This window comes from Coptis chinensis, chromosome 9, assembly GCF_015680905.1.
Source record: "Coptis chinensis isolate HL-2020 chromosome 9, ASM1568090v1, whole genome shotgun sequence".
In the NCBI taxonomy this organism is placed as follows: Eukaryota; Viridiplantae; Streptophyta; class Magnoliopsida; order Ranunculales; family Ranunculaceae; genus Coptis; species Coptis chinensis.
The window spans coordinates 76040868-76055673 of record NC_141464.1 but is presented as its reverse complement, the minus strand read 5'-3'; the positions used below and the strand labels follow the sequence as shown (position 1 = coordinate 76055673).

The window sequence follows — 14806 nt, the reverse complement described above, 5'->3', positions numbered from 1 at the left end:
TACCTTTTTGATTGTCCCAAATTTGATTTTGTACAAACCGCCCGCTCGGTTACCAAAGTTATGATTACAGACCTATGCCCTAGCCCGCACCGTGTTCCAAGGACTCGTCTTTTCAAGAGTTCGAATAACGCGGCGACACGTTTTCTTTACCAATCAAGCACGATTACGTCGCGTGCAATCACGGACCAACTTCCCTTTCCCGCCAAATCATCATGCCACATGATTCAAAATTTAGGACATCCCAGTCGGATCGTCCCCCACAGCTCGCTCATGCTCCACACGTTCTTCCATTTTTCTCTCCATTTTTCCGGGGACATAAACAATCACCGGAGGGGTTGTGTAGGAGAGTAATATCCTCATTAAGGAATGTCACACACGCGTGAAGCATAAGCGAACTCAGGACATCGATCTCCAAGACCGATCTGTGAGCAGCTCCCTTGTGAAGAACAGGGCCCAAAATATCGCCGAGATATCCGATATCTCACCGATATATCTCGATAAATGGTACACCGATTTTTCCGAGATATATCCACCGAATATTGAACCCTTTTTTTTTCGATATATATCGAATTTCCGATATGAAAGTTTATATCGCCGAGATAATCGATATTTCGAGATAATCGATATATATCGGTTGACTTTTTTGACCAATTGTTAATAATTTAATATTGAAATTTCCGAAATATCCTATATATCCGGGATATATCGGCGAGATCCGGTGATATATCGGTGAGATATCCGATATTTTAAAACTTTGACTCAAAAGAATCGCCAAAGAGATATCCGATATATCCGATATATCTCGGTTTTTGGGTACACCGATATATTAACCGATATCGAAATTTTGGGCCTTGGTGAAGAAGAGTAATATCCTCATCAAAGAATATTGCACACGCGCGCAACATAGGCGAACCCAAGACATCGACCTCCAAGACCGATCTGTGAGCAGCTCCCTTCATGTAGGTGGTACGTTTAAGCTCGATCAAAGATGTCTCAGTACGAACAAACGGCCAGAGACAGAATGCCTCAGATAAAGTCACCACTAGGTGTAATCATTACCAAAATCTTACTTGTATTTTCCACAACCGAAAATAGGGACTACCACGCCAACTCCCAATTAGCACACGACTTATACTAAAACCAACCCAACACTCATACGCAATCTCCACCCTACACGTGTGCAAGAGGTACATGTGTCTCTAGAATCGACACTTCCATAGGCCTATAAATACCACCTACTTGAATTACATGAGACCTGATTCCTCTCTCTCCTGAAAAAACCAAGAGATGATACGTAGACAGCTCGCTCATCAGCGAACTCGGTCTCTCCAGAAAACCTCAACCCATTCCCCTCTCTTCGGGACCCCTTTACAGGGTGGTTTTGATTTTGTTGTTTGTTGATAATCGTAGTTTGTTGTTTGATGTTTAGAAATTTCGAAACCCAAATTTGGAAATATCTCTGATCAGCTATGATCCAACTGCCAATATTCTGCTGTTTTGAATTCTGCTGTCTTCCTAGCCGGCCCCATTCATAAAAACTTATCTTTATGAACATTCCAAATAACACTCCTTAGATTTCACCGACATGCGACATCTCCAATCTCTTTAAACTCTTGACATTTTAACTCAAGTTGATCACCAACTAACAATGGGTGCTTCTTCTTTTCTAGCTTTCTTCACATTTTCTGTCATCCTTGTTTACCAACCATTTACATCAAATGCAAATCTCCACAAAACTAAACTCTTAAGATCACAACTACTACTCTCTCAAAATGCAAAACAAGACATCCCCATTACAAAATATTTCCAAGTAACAAAACCAATAAAACTACCAAAAACTAAACCATGTTCTACACTTGTCCTTCAACATGACTTTGGTTACACTTATGGTAAACCACCTGTTCTTGCTAACTACAACCCACCTAAAAACTGCCCATCAAAAAACTTCTCGAAAATAGTACTCGAATGGAAAGCAACATGTAAAGGAAGGCAATTTGATCGCATTTTTGGTGTTTGGTTGGGTGGTGTTGAGATTTTTAGAAGTTGCACTGCTGAACCAAGAGCAACTGGGATAGTTTGGAGTGTTGAGAAAGATATTACAAGGTATTCTTCATTGCTTAAGAATCCTCAAACATTAGCTGTTTATCTTGGTAATCTTGTTGATTCAACTTATACTGGAATATACCATGTTAATGTAACATTCCATTTTTATCCTGCTGAACTAGAACAACACCTTCATGGATTTAATCGACATTTTGGAAATTTAGAATTTGGATATGATTCTTCTGCTGATTTAGTCCTACCCATTTCGCGAAATCTGCCATTGAATGATGGGCAATGGTTTTTAGTTCAGAATTCTACTGATGTACAGTTGAAGGAATTTACCATACCACGAAAATGCATATAGGGGCGGTATTGAAGTGTAATGCGTGTCGTTCCATCAGAACGATGAATTCTGGTATGGGAATCCTCCTAATGATTATATAGTTGCCAATAATCTTACTGGTTTGGCTGGGAATGGACCTTTTAGAGAAGTTTTGATCAGTCTTGATGGTAAGGCAGTCGGTGCTGTTTATCCTTTTACTGTGATCTATACCGGAGGGGTTAATCCACTCCTTTGGAGACCGATTACTGGAATTGGTTCATTTGATCTTCCTTCTTACGACATTGAAGTTACTCCTTTTCTGGGGAGAATTTTGGATGGAATGGAACATAAGTTTGGATTTGGTGTTACAAATGCTTTGGATGTGTGGTACATTGACGCGAATTTGCATATATGGTTGGACAGTAAGAGCGTGGAAACTAAGGGAAATTTGATCGAATACAAGAGTCCAACTCCTGCGGTGTCTTTGGTTTCAAACTTTAGTGGTCTAGATGGGACTTTCCTGACTAAGGCTAGTAGGTCTATCTATTCAAGTGGATGGGTGGAGTCGTCTCATGGAAAGGTAGTTACACATTCCTTCCAAGAATTCAGTTTCACAAACTTTATGCGGATGGGGAAAAATGGAAGTTTGCAAATTGTGAGTCAAACAATTAACTCTAACTACAGCATTGATTCCAAACTCTCATCTCATATCTACAAGGCCAGATTATTCCAAAACCTTCCTTTTTATTTGTACAATGAGAATGTGGACCAAGGAAATGGCAGTTACACTTCAATCGCGAATGTCTCCCTGGGATACAACGAGGCGAGTTTTTTGGGTCAGAGCCGGTTCGGCTTCTTAGCTAGCTCACTCAAGAATGTGCAGAATGGACAAGGTTCTATAGTGGTAAAGGGAAACTTGGTGACCAGTGGGCTGGGAAGTACTCAACAAGTATACAACTATGATGGTACTGGAGGTTGCTTCTTTAGGAATGTAAGTAGTTCAAACTACACCATTCTATATGATAAATCAGGAAACCATTGCAGTGGGAGAAAACGACATAGTTTAGGCTATCTGTTTGGAAGATGGCGACCTTTCCTTGCCATCTGATTTGTCATACAATGAACGTGGTTTATGTCATTTTAGACGGGTTTAATCAAGAAGTTCACCTAATCCTGGATATAAAGGGATACTTTTGGAAAAGCTATGATCCATTGTCGCACCCAACCGGGAAGTAAGTAAGTCTCTTTGGTTTTTATAGGAGTATGCTGGATATCTCACCATCTTTTTGTAATTTGCTTCAATAATATTGCTGATTCAACTATTGCATAGTATCTCTTGAGCATCTTGTTGTGATTTATGAATGCCAATGCTTGTTTGAAGTAGTGAAAATTTTGCTTTTATGTAATTTTTGAAACCAATGAACTGGCCAAGGAAGAATGGTTTGTCTTTTTCCAAGCTAGGAAGCGTAGTCAAGGGAAAACATAATGGAATGTCTGGTAGTGGTTACAGCCTTACAGGTTATGCTCATGTGCTTATTTTTTCCTTTTCTTTCAAAATACTGTTGGAAATCTTGTATTTTTGCAAAATGCGGTTGGGATTGTATTTCAATCAACTATTTTCAAATGTCATTTTCTCAAGAAGACAGATTTATTTCATTCGGCAAAGGCTGCAGAAACCCTTGCACCCTATCTCATCCTTCCCTTATTATCCAATGCAATGAATTATCTTAGATCAATGTCTTTATTCTATGTATCTAAATCTCAGTCTTTGTCAGTCTCTGTCATTCTCTTCTTTCTCTCATGCTTCTGTATCCAATCTCAAAACAGACTTTTTTATTTGAACTTTAACTGTTGTTTCTAGTTCGATCAAGTAGGGTGAAAATAACAAGCTAACTCAGTCAAAATGTGGGACAGTATAGATACACTTAGTCATTGCTCTTCAGGGCTTTATTGCTTTTTAAAAAAAATCAACTGAGTCTCTCACACAGACACACATTATCTGGTAAGCTCTCCCTGAGGCATCCTCCTCAACTAATAGCTTGCAAAGAAACTGCTAAGTTGACCTGGTGGCCTAGTAAGTAGTAACTTCTTTAAAGACATGACAAATGGAAACACCAATAATAGTCTGGTTGATGTTTTGTGTAGCTGCGACAGAATGGTCTGTGTGTTACTCGTATCGTTTCCTCTGTCTTCTGCACAAGACAAAATCACGGTAAACTTGAAACTTGTGTTGTGCTTCGTGAAGACAATATTTTGATATTTGATGGAGCTAATTTGGATTTTATCTGGACCAATTGGAATTGATTTGAGCTCTGAGCTTCAAGTTGATGCGTATCAAGCTATATTGTCCCGTGTTTTTGGTTTCCAACGATACAGTTGAAAGTTTCAGTGGGAATGGTTATATCTATGAATTTATCCTTCTTTCCCTTGTGAAGTTCTGGTATTATACCTTGTTTGTTTGCTTGCTTGCTTTAAATTGTTGTGTTTTGGAGTTTCCTGTTTTTCTTACATCATTACATGCTCTCGTCTCATGGACTTGAATTCTGCACAAACCTCTTCTTAAAGTTTAGGCTTATGCATGGGTCGTCTTTGTTTATGGTTTTCAGATCCTTGGAGCTTTTGAATGTTACTTACAGGACTTTCATGTTTTTCCTTCACTGTTTAGGTTGCTTGTTTTGTGTGGGGTATTGATCGGTCATACATGCTTTTGTTATTTTAGGATGTTTCACCTATGCATAGCACAAAAATACTCAGTTCCAAAAGATAAAGAATATAGATCTAGTTAACTCAAATCCGTCAGAAATAGGTCTAGTCTGCATACATGCCATTCGAATCTCAAGCTCTCTCTATATTCTTCCTTGTTTGTTCTTCTCTCGGTTAGGTGATAATTTGTGGGTTAGACCCCATTGAGAAGCCTCCAATATTGGTAAATCTGCCTTTTTCTTCTTTGAAAACTGTAATGCTCAATAAGCATTTGTATGTGTGTTCAAAAAGTTTCAGTTTGTTCGTAAACAAACACCTGAATATCAAATATAACTTCATCAGATCTAAGATAGGAGATTTGTACCTTAAGCCAGAGCATATAGACATGGGGGTGGCATGTAAAGGATGAGGAGTACTTGTGTAGGATGATCTAGCCGGAGGTCTTTGTATCTCTTGTGGATTCTCTCCAATAATGTTCTCTTGATTCCTTAGGTGGACCCTTTTTTCTGTACCATTTTATCAGAGCTTCAGACCTGTCATTTTACTTGATTCTCTTATAAAGTGGTCTTTTGTCATTCTCTGTGACTTCCATACAGATACAAATCAGCTCTCTGAACTCTTGAAACAATAGTTTTCGGCATCAGTAAGGAAGATGTACGTCCTCAGGAGAAAAATCTCTACTAATCACACCCGGCTCAAAAATATGGCAGAGTTGATCCCTACCCCCACAAAAAGATAACTCTTACCCCCAATACAGAATACTACTTCCACAGCGAGAACTATATAGTTCAGTAATCTCTGCACACCTTTTTTTTTTTTTTTTTTTAAGTGAGCAGTGTTATATATATATATATATATATATATATATGCTTTCTCTTAAATGGACATCATATTCGTTAGAAGCTTATATAGTGTTGTTCCAAAACCTTTTAGTTTATGGCTTATTAACTAGGTTAATCTACGATACTCTGTAAGTTTATGAAAACACTGTATAAATTTTATATAAACTTCTAACGAACATGTCCGTCAATGGACATGTCTGTTTAACAGAAAGCATGTATAAAAAGTGTAGGAAAGGAGTTACATACAAGATATACAACTCAAGCTAATAGGGCAGAGGGCTGCATCATTCATTATGGAAAATGCCCTACTAGGTAGGCTCCTCGCAATCCCACTAATCATTTGCACCAAAGGCGGACGCAGGATTCTCCACGAAGTGGGGGCTACTAGCTTTAGTTGCAACTTGCAACTTTTTTTTTCCGATATAAACGTACTTGAATTAGATAAAAACCACCTAAAGGTGTACCGGGACACAGTGCAAGTCTAGCATACACTTCGGAAGATCAGAACCACCCAGCTGATGGTTAGCCCATTTTGCTAGGGTGTCTACATCCCCATTGAAAGTCCTACTTTTCCAAACAAAAACACATGAGTTCAAACTCAGGGTAGTAGCTAATATAGAAGTCTTCAGCGTCTCTAGGAACCAAGGGCAGTCCTCCCCTTGAAGCGCTTTGATCACTTCCCGATTGTCACCTTCCAAAACATACTTGCTATGTCCCAGCTGTACAGCCAACAGAGTTTCCACTTCAGTTGCAATCATCTCTGCTTCCCCTGATTCCCTAGCTTTAAACCTCCTGACAGCAGCTCCAATAACATCCCCTTCGCTGTTACTAGCGATTGCTCCAGCTCCTGCCCATCCTGTGGTCCTGCAGAAAGATGCATCAAAACTCATCACAATACATTCGTTTGGTATTATAGGAAAAATACTATTCAAATCATGATCAGAGTTAGAAATTTCTCGAGGGTTTGGAGGAGCTTCTCTGAAAGCCGCAAAGCACTTGTCTGCCAATCCCTTGCTCAGTCTTATGATGCGCTCCCTGTTTGCCTTCCTGTTTTCAAATTTGGCTTCATTTCTAGTTTTCCAAATATGTTGGATCAGGTACATGATGTGTGTCCCAGCCAAGGCTATCTCCTTGTTTTTACTATGGCACCAGGATAGAAACAAATCAAGTCTTTCCCTTAAGTTTTGATGGTGTTGTAGGTGATTTATCCTCAAACCCACTTGTGAGCTGAACCATACTGCTCTAGTCCAGTCACAATTGAAGAAAAGATGCTCCGCTGTCTCAAGCTCTTTATAGTAGAATGGACAAGTGAGATCCCCCTTCAAGTTTTTTCCAGCCAGTTTTTCTCCTAGAGGCAGCACATTCATGTAAACTTTCCAGACGAACATCTGGATATAGGAAGGCAGAGGGGTTTTCCATATCTGTTTGAGAGCCATACAGTTCATACTAGAACTTTGCCCCCCCCCTCAGAGTTGGTTTCTTTCCTTAGAAAATTATAGACTGACTTAACAGTGAGTTTCCCAAACCTTTCCATAGCCCAAATCATTTTGTCAGCTGTTGCACCCTCAGGTCTGACAACAATCTCTTTAATCAGTTGGCATATGAAAGGGTGGAAGTGCTGTTCAAGCTTAGCTGAGTCCCATCCACTATTATTTTGCAAAAAGAGGTCTGACACATGCAAATTGGACAGAGCATCATCCTTAACACCCAATTCTTCAAGGGTCATAGGCTTATCACGACACTTAAGCCAAGGATCCTTTATAATGGACGTGGTAGATCCCTATCCAATTCTCCATATCAGCCCCCCACTTATGGAGTTAAAGGTTTGATGAATGCCCTTCCAGAAGTAGGAGGCTTGATCAGGAGGTTTCTCCACATCTCCTATCCATTTCTTTCCATAAATACTGAACATAGTTCTAGTCCACATAGAGTGGATGTCTGTGGCTGCCTTCCAGGGCAGTTTGGCTAACATAGCCATATTCATATCTCTTGTTTTTCTGAGCCCCAGGCCCCCTTCAAGTTTGCTCTTGCAAATCTGTTCCCACCCAATGATGTGAACACTTTTTGATAGATCTGATCCATTCCACCAGAAATCCCTACAGGCTTTGTCTATCTTGTTACATGTAGAGACATGCAACAAGTAAGTAGACATAACGTATAGGGAGTGGCTTGGATAACAGCTTGGATGAGTGTAGTTCTCCCAGCTTGAGACAACACTCTGGCTTTCCACCCTTTGACTTTCCTATGTATTCTATCCACAAGAAAGTCAAAATCCTTCGATTTTTTCCTAGACAGCATAATAGGGACCCCAAGATATTTCTCTTTAGGGTCAAAATTCCTCATACGCCAGAAGTGTTTAAGCTTGATCTTCTGTCTATAATTGACATTTCTACTAAAGAAGACACTAGATTTTTCAAAGTTAATCTTCTGCCCAGAGGCATGGCAGTACTCCTCGAGGATCATTTTGAGGTGCCCACTTTCAGCAAGGTTAGCCTTAATGAAGAGGATTAGGTCATCAGCATAGAGCAAGTGTATTAGGGCAGGAGAATTTCTCCTTATCTTTACACCATGAAGCTCATTGTTGACCTCAGCTCTAGCAATCATCCTAGAGAGAGCCTCCGAGACCAAGATGAAGATATAAGGGGAGAGAGGGTCCCCTTGTCTCATCCCTCTCTCATGAATCACCTTCTCCAAATGAGAGCCATTAAACATAACTTGGAATGAAACAGTAGATAAACATTGGTGAATCATGTTTCTCCACTTGCTAGCAAACCCAAGTTGTTCAAAGATGTTGTCCACAAAAGTTCATTCCACCCTATCGTAGGCCTTCGCCATGTCAAGTTTGAGGGCACACCAGCCCTCTCCCTTGTTTTTCATGTTTTTCATATTGTGGAACACCTCACAAGCAAGACCTACATTGTCCCCAATACTCCTACCTTTGATGAAAGCCCCTTGGAAGGGAGACACAATCCTATTCAAAAGCCCTTTCAGCCTATTAGCCAAGACTTTTGATACAATCTTGTACCCAAAGTTACATAAGCTAATAGGTCGAAATTTGGAGGCATGATCAGGATTCGCTACTTTAGGGATCAAGGCAATGTAGGTCTCATTAAAACAAGGATTAAGGTGCCCATTGATAAAGAAGTCTTGTACAAAGGCCACAACAGCAGGACCCACAATATCCCAACACTTTTTGTAGAAAACCCCTTGAAACCCATCAGGACCAGGGGATTTAAGGCTACCCATTTTATTAACCACCTTCCAAATGTCATCCTTACTCGGGGTACTGATGAGAATTTCATTCTCTCTCTCACTCACTATACTGTGAAACAGGTTCATAATATGATCATCCCTTTTAGATTGATCCGATTGAAAAATCTCAGTAAAATAGTGGTTGAGAGAGTGTCCCACAGCAGTTCTCCCTTCCTACCAACTCCCATCATCATTTTTTATTTTCTCAATATTATTTTTCCTTCTCCGATATATCGTAGAGAGATGGTAGAATTTAGTGTTTTCCCCCATCCTTGATCCAGTCTGTGGACGACTTTTGTTTCCAAAAATCCTCCTCCTTCTCATACCAGTCAAGAAGAGTCTCTTTCAACTCTTTTGCTTTATTATAGTTCTCTATAGAGAAAGGTTTTGCCAGGACCTTGTCCAGCTCCTTGTGAGTAGCCTTGATGTTAGAGAAAATATTGCCAAACACAGCTTTATTCCACATAGACAGATCCACCCTAGTCTTATTAAGCTTATGAATCAAGTTACTATCAAGTAGATCATGGGTGATAGTATCCCAAGCTTTCTCAATCACAGGTCTACAACTATCATTAGTGAGCCACATGTTAAAAAATTTGAAAGGTCTAGGATTATACTCCTCCTTATTAATCAGCCTAATAATAAGAGAAATATGGTTCGAGGAGGCATTAGCCACAGTCTAGACAAGGGCTTGAGGGAACAGCGTTAGCCACTCAGGAGTGGCCAGGGCTCTATCCAACCTTTCTAGCACATGGTCTCCTGGTCTCCGATGATTACTCCAGGTGAACTTGGGGGTCCCTTAAAACCCAAATCCACCAGGCCAAGATCATTAATCAAGCTGTTAAAATCATGCATACTTTTAGTAAAAATGCTTCTCCCCCCTACCTTCTCATTCAACTGGGTTATGGCATTAAAGTCCCCAAACAAGGCCCAAGGACCAGGAATCAGAGGGGCTAATCCCCTCAGCTCATCCCAAACCTTTTTTCTATTATGGGCAGCTGGTTCCCCATACACAAAAGAAAAGAACCAATCAGTTGAACTGAAGTAGTTAGATATTTTACCTGTAATGGTATTGCGAGATGCCCCCAATATCTCCATATCCACTCCTTCCTTCCATAGAACTGCCATTCCTCCACTTCGACCTTGTGCAGGAACCGCAAAATGTCCACTTAGCTTGAGCCTTTTACTTAGTCTACCAATGCCCTCCATACTAGCTTTTGTTTCTGCCAAACACACTATATCTACATCATACCTACCCATTAGGTCCTTTAGTTGTTGAATCGCCGTGGTGGTGCCTATCCCCCGGCAATTCCAGGCGTGGATCGTCATGGGTACCAAGGCAGCTGTGATGGGATAGCCGCCGCGAACCCTGGAGGAGTATCCAGACCCCCACTGTAAAGGTTACCTATGTGTTGCTCTTCTTCCAACCTCTGTTTTGAAGCTATCTTGCTCACCCCATCATGCCCTTGTTCCCTCTGTGTCCTTTGTGAGCCTTGGACTTCAATTCTACCCACAGTTGAGTCATCAATAGCCAATGGTGCTGGTTGGACTAAAAGATCTTTCACTTCTGGCTCTTGACCGAGTCTGCCCCTTTGACACTGAATTCCCCCTTCCTTTTCCAGCTCTTCTTCCTCATCTGAAACATAATATTCCATTGTTGCTTGATATTCCCCATTCAACTCTTCTGAAATTCCTGACTCATATGCTGTAGTATCCATTGTTGCCTCGGATACTGTTGGGGTTAGATCTGTAGAAGAACCAATATCTATATACTCCTCTGAGGAAGTAGAAACTGCTGAATCACTTGAGACTTGCATGATAATGGCGTTTGTTGGAATCAGAAGGTGTCCTTTCCCCTGATTTCTCATCTCAGCTGCCACCTTTTTTGCTTTTTTCGACCTTTGTTCTACTACCCTTTTGCTTCTCCTAACCCATCCAATTCCCCCATTCATTACCATCTCCCCTTCCTTATCACAACTCAGATCTAATTTCCTCTTTTCTTTTCTTTTTACCAACTCTTCTTGCTCCCTTTCATCTCTCTCCAGCCTTGCTTTAAGCTCAGCTCTGGCGCCCTTGTCTCTCCCCCCTCGGGAAACCATAATTTTAAATCCTCTTCCACGTGTTGGTCTGTTATGGTTGATTGGTTGCTGGCCTGCTTGGTCCTCTACCAGTTGCAACTGCTAGCTCAGTTGTCCTGATACCAGTTTTTTGAGGCTCGAGGCACCATTCTTGACAAAAGGCGTAGATTTTTGGGGAGTTGAGTAAGCATTCTGATCACTTAAGATATATTCCTCTATCCTACTCTTCTCACACTTATCACCTAAACCTTCCTCCTGATCCTCTTTATTACATATGTTCGCATCCCAACCTTCATCTACAGGAGAGGCTTCCATTTTGCTATCCCAAGCCGTGCCCGAATGAGCTAAGCCCACTAGCTCTAGAGCATCCTTCATCACAAGATCTAGCCCCAACTGGTAAGTCTGTGGGCTTATATGTTTCCCCCTTTCAGTATGGGCTTGTTTCTCACTCCCATGTTCCTTTACTCCTATCCGTTGGGCTTGAGGCCCATGTTCTTGTTCCCCATTTAAGTCAGACTCTGCTCCCTTGGTGACCATAATCTCACTAGCCGTTGGGGAATCCGTTGGGATAGCCGTTGGGACTGTACTTTTGAACCCTGTACCTGACTCTCCTGCTGACACCTTGTTTTTTGTTTTGTCTTCCCTCGTGTCAGCTGACATATGCCCTACCCAGCTGTCCTGTTTACTCCTTGCCATACTATTCCGGCCCCCATATTTCCAGAACGTACTCTCCGACGCCGGAGTTTCTTCAAAACGTAGCTTTGATGGAGTTCCAGCTATTATGAAAGATTGTTTCCCCGTAAAAGCAACTCCATTATAAAATTTATTTGCTTTTATTTGGTTGTTAAAATGTTGTTTGACATCCTTCAGAGACCCCCCACATTTCATCAGATCATATCGGTGTTGATTGCGCATTCTACATGCGAGCTGGTCATGTCCAATAACACCACAAAAGTAGCAAAACACCTCCAACTTTTCATACTTGAATCTAACCACTATCTCTTCTCCTGTTTCCAGCTTGATCTGTTGGTCCTTCTGCAGCCTTCTGCAACTTGCAACTATTACTTGGTTTTTGAATTTTTGGGGGTATAATTCATAAATAGTGACCACTATATATTATTATTTTGGGGAGGGGGATCCACCCCTGATTTGCACAACTCCCTACAAAAAAAACGACGACTAGCTAGTCAAATCTAAAATATATAGTTTGGGAGCCTCCCATTTATATAACCATGGTGGCTTCCTTTCATACAAAAGATGGAGTTTCTTGTGTTGCTTCTCTGGTAGCTTGTTTGGCCGCTTGGTCGGCTGAAAATTTTGATTCCTTCCAAGTTGATGTCAGAACGCATTGTTGCAGCAATTGCCAACATCCTTGCCATCTTCTAGTAACGTTCCATGGTAATTGTCTTGATCTAAATGCTTGAATAGCCCCACTGAGTCAGATTCTTTCCAAACTTTAGTCCAACCTCTTCTAATGGCTTCTTTAGTATTGTACTAAACAATTCCGCCATGTAGTTACTATATATTCATGCTCAGTGTAGTCAAGGCGCAAATAGGCGCGCGACTAAGGTGCGAGGCGCGGCAATACACACTTTTGTGCCTTGCCTTGACCAAGGCATGGAACCTAACATAAGGCACGTGCCTTTTTGTGCATTTTCTTGGGGCGCGAGGCGCACAAATCTCTTATCAACATTCATAATTTTTTTGTTTTTTTGTACAAATTTTACTATATATGACACATTTACACTCGATCCAATAGTTGTATAGTACAAGAAATGGTACAAATTTAATAAGTTTCTTCTGGAGTACACTCTAAGTTTTAATTTTGACTAGTTTTTGTTAAATTATATAGATTGAGAGAAGACACAAATATAGATTAAATGAAATTTTACGGGATTCTAAAATCCGAATAATGTGTTCTATTTCGTGAAGAACTCATTTGGTTCAATTCGATTGGTTCACTTTTTTAGTTTATTGAAGTTGAGCTAAATTGTATTGAGAAATACAAATTTTATTTTTGCTAATATTTACAATCACATAGAATTAATTTTAATATTTGGCTAAATAAATTAGTGATAATTCATGTCACATTTAATATTTATTTTATTTTTTTATTTGTTAAATCTTTTTTTTTTTAATAGGCACACCTCACTTTAATAAGTCACGCGCCATGCCTCGCGCCTTGCCCCTAAGGCACAAAGATAGTGCCTTGACTACACTGTTCACGCCAAGTTATTTCTTCAACATAACCAGCAATTCAAGAAGTCACCATTAGTGTTGCGAAAAGTTGATCCAAGAACTACCATGCGTGGGTTTCATAAGGAGGAGCCGTCACAGTTGATTTTGACAGTGTCATGAGCTGGTGGACTGTTGTTAGACTGCATAATCGTTTTCTCCATGAATCCGGCCAGAGTTCTTAAAGAGTTCAGATTCAGTAAACGAAATAAAGAAACTAACAAAAACGATAATGGTACATAACTTAAGCTCTAAAGCTCTACTTTACCTTTGAAGCAAAGATTACATGGCATAATTCTTCAACAAATACTTTTATGTAACTAGACATAAAACTGATCAGCTAAGAATCTAAGATGCAGAAACCATACTCTCTGCCACACAAGCTAGAGACTCAAGGTTCCACCGGATAATGTTACTGACAAAATAATCAGTATCATCTTTGGTACTTCCATCAGGGACATCGACTCTATAAGACTCCACTACGATAGTCTTCTCTGGTTCATCTACTTTCTCATGGAGTGTCGTGTTTGAATTATAGTTCGAAAGGCGAAGATCACCACCAATGATGCTAAAACTAATGAGATGTATATCATCATAGAATGCTTCAAGTCGTTCAATGCTCATCTCAGAAGGAAAACCTGATACATAATGTACTCTTCGAATACTACCAATATCACCATCACCACTAATCATTGAACAGCTCTCAATAAATCTTTTGTAGAGTTGACGCTTATCGAAGGTTCGAACAATAGACCACACCAGTGAGATAGGTGCATTGATTTGTTTAAGTTGAAAGGAGCTGCATTGTTGAGGTGATGGACCATGGGTAATGTGAGGACTCGACATGAGTACGTGCAGTGGTGGTTTCCTAACGCAAGTAATATTGTAAATCTAGTGATGTTGATGGTCTGGTCTTGATTGTGTTAGTGACTTTTAGTAGGGATATAGTCACTTTAAATAAGAAAGCATTTGCTAAATATGGTGATTTGTTGTTTGCTGTATTAAAACATATATAAATTGGGTGTCATTTAGTTTTGTTTGATAGTAAGGGTCTTGACTATGTACAATGTATCTTCGGATCTCCCCTCCCCTCCCCCCGGTCAGGTGGTTTATGCATGAGTATTTGAGTATGGTAGATTGTTCCTTTTGATTTCATTTGCTGAAAATGTGAGCAGCTTGTATTTTGGCACCTTCTTCACAACCGACCAAATCAGGGGGAGGAACCCGGAATTAAATTCTGGGGGGGCTGTACTTAGCATAGTACGAAATCTTTATGTTTCTCGTCCTATGATATTCGGCATATATATGACTATAAATGTTTTAATTTCACA

At 40.3% G+C, this 14806-nt stretch overlaps 1 protein-coding gene and 2 pseudogenes across 2 annotated transcripts; 1 reads left to right on the top strand and 2 right to left on the bottom strand.

Moving 5' to 3' along the window:
* The first annotated feature begins 1408 nt into the window (after positions 1 to 1408).
* On the top strand, positions 1409 to 3687 carry LOC147478130 (peptide-N4-(N-acetyl-beta-glucosaminyl)asparagine amidase A pseudogene; annotated as a pseudogene). The gene has a single exon (XR_015208614.1). The product of XR_015208614.1 is annotated as a peptide-N4-(N-acetyl-beta-glucosaminyl)asparagine amidase A pseudogene (transcript).
* Positions 3688 to 6362: 2675 nt separating this feature from the next.
* LOC147478129 (uncharacterized) lies at positions 6363 to 7346 on the bottom strand. Its single transcript, XM_086586177.1, has one exon. The coding sequence runs from the start codon at positions 7344 to 7346 to the stop codon at positions 6363 to 6365; it is 984 nt and encodes a 327-aa protein (XP_086442303.1).
* Positions 7347 to 13823: 6477 nt separating this feature from the next.
* LOC147478128 (abscisic acid receptor PYL4 pseudogene) lies at positions 13824 to 14321 on the bottom strand (annotated as a pseudogene).
* Positions 14322 to 14806: the final 485 nt, after the last annotated feature.

Bases quoted from the DNA above. Each gene is read 5' to 3' on its own strand.
- LOC147478129 (XM_086586177.1), bottom strand. From the start codon at position 7,346: ATGGCTCTCAAACAGATATGGAAAACCCCTCTGCCTTCCTATATCCAG.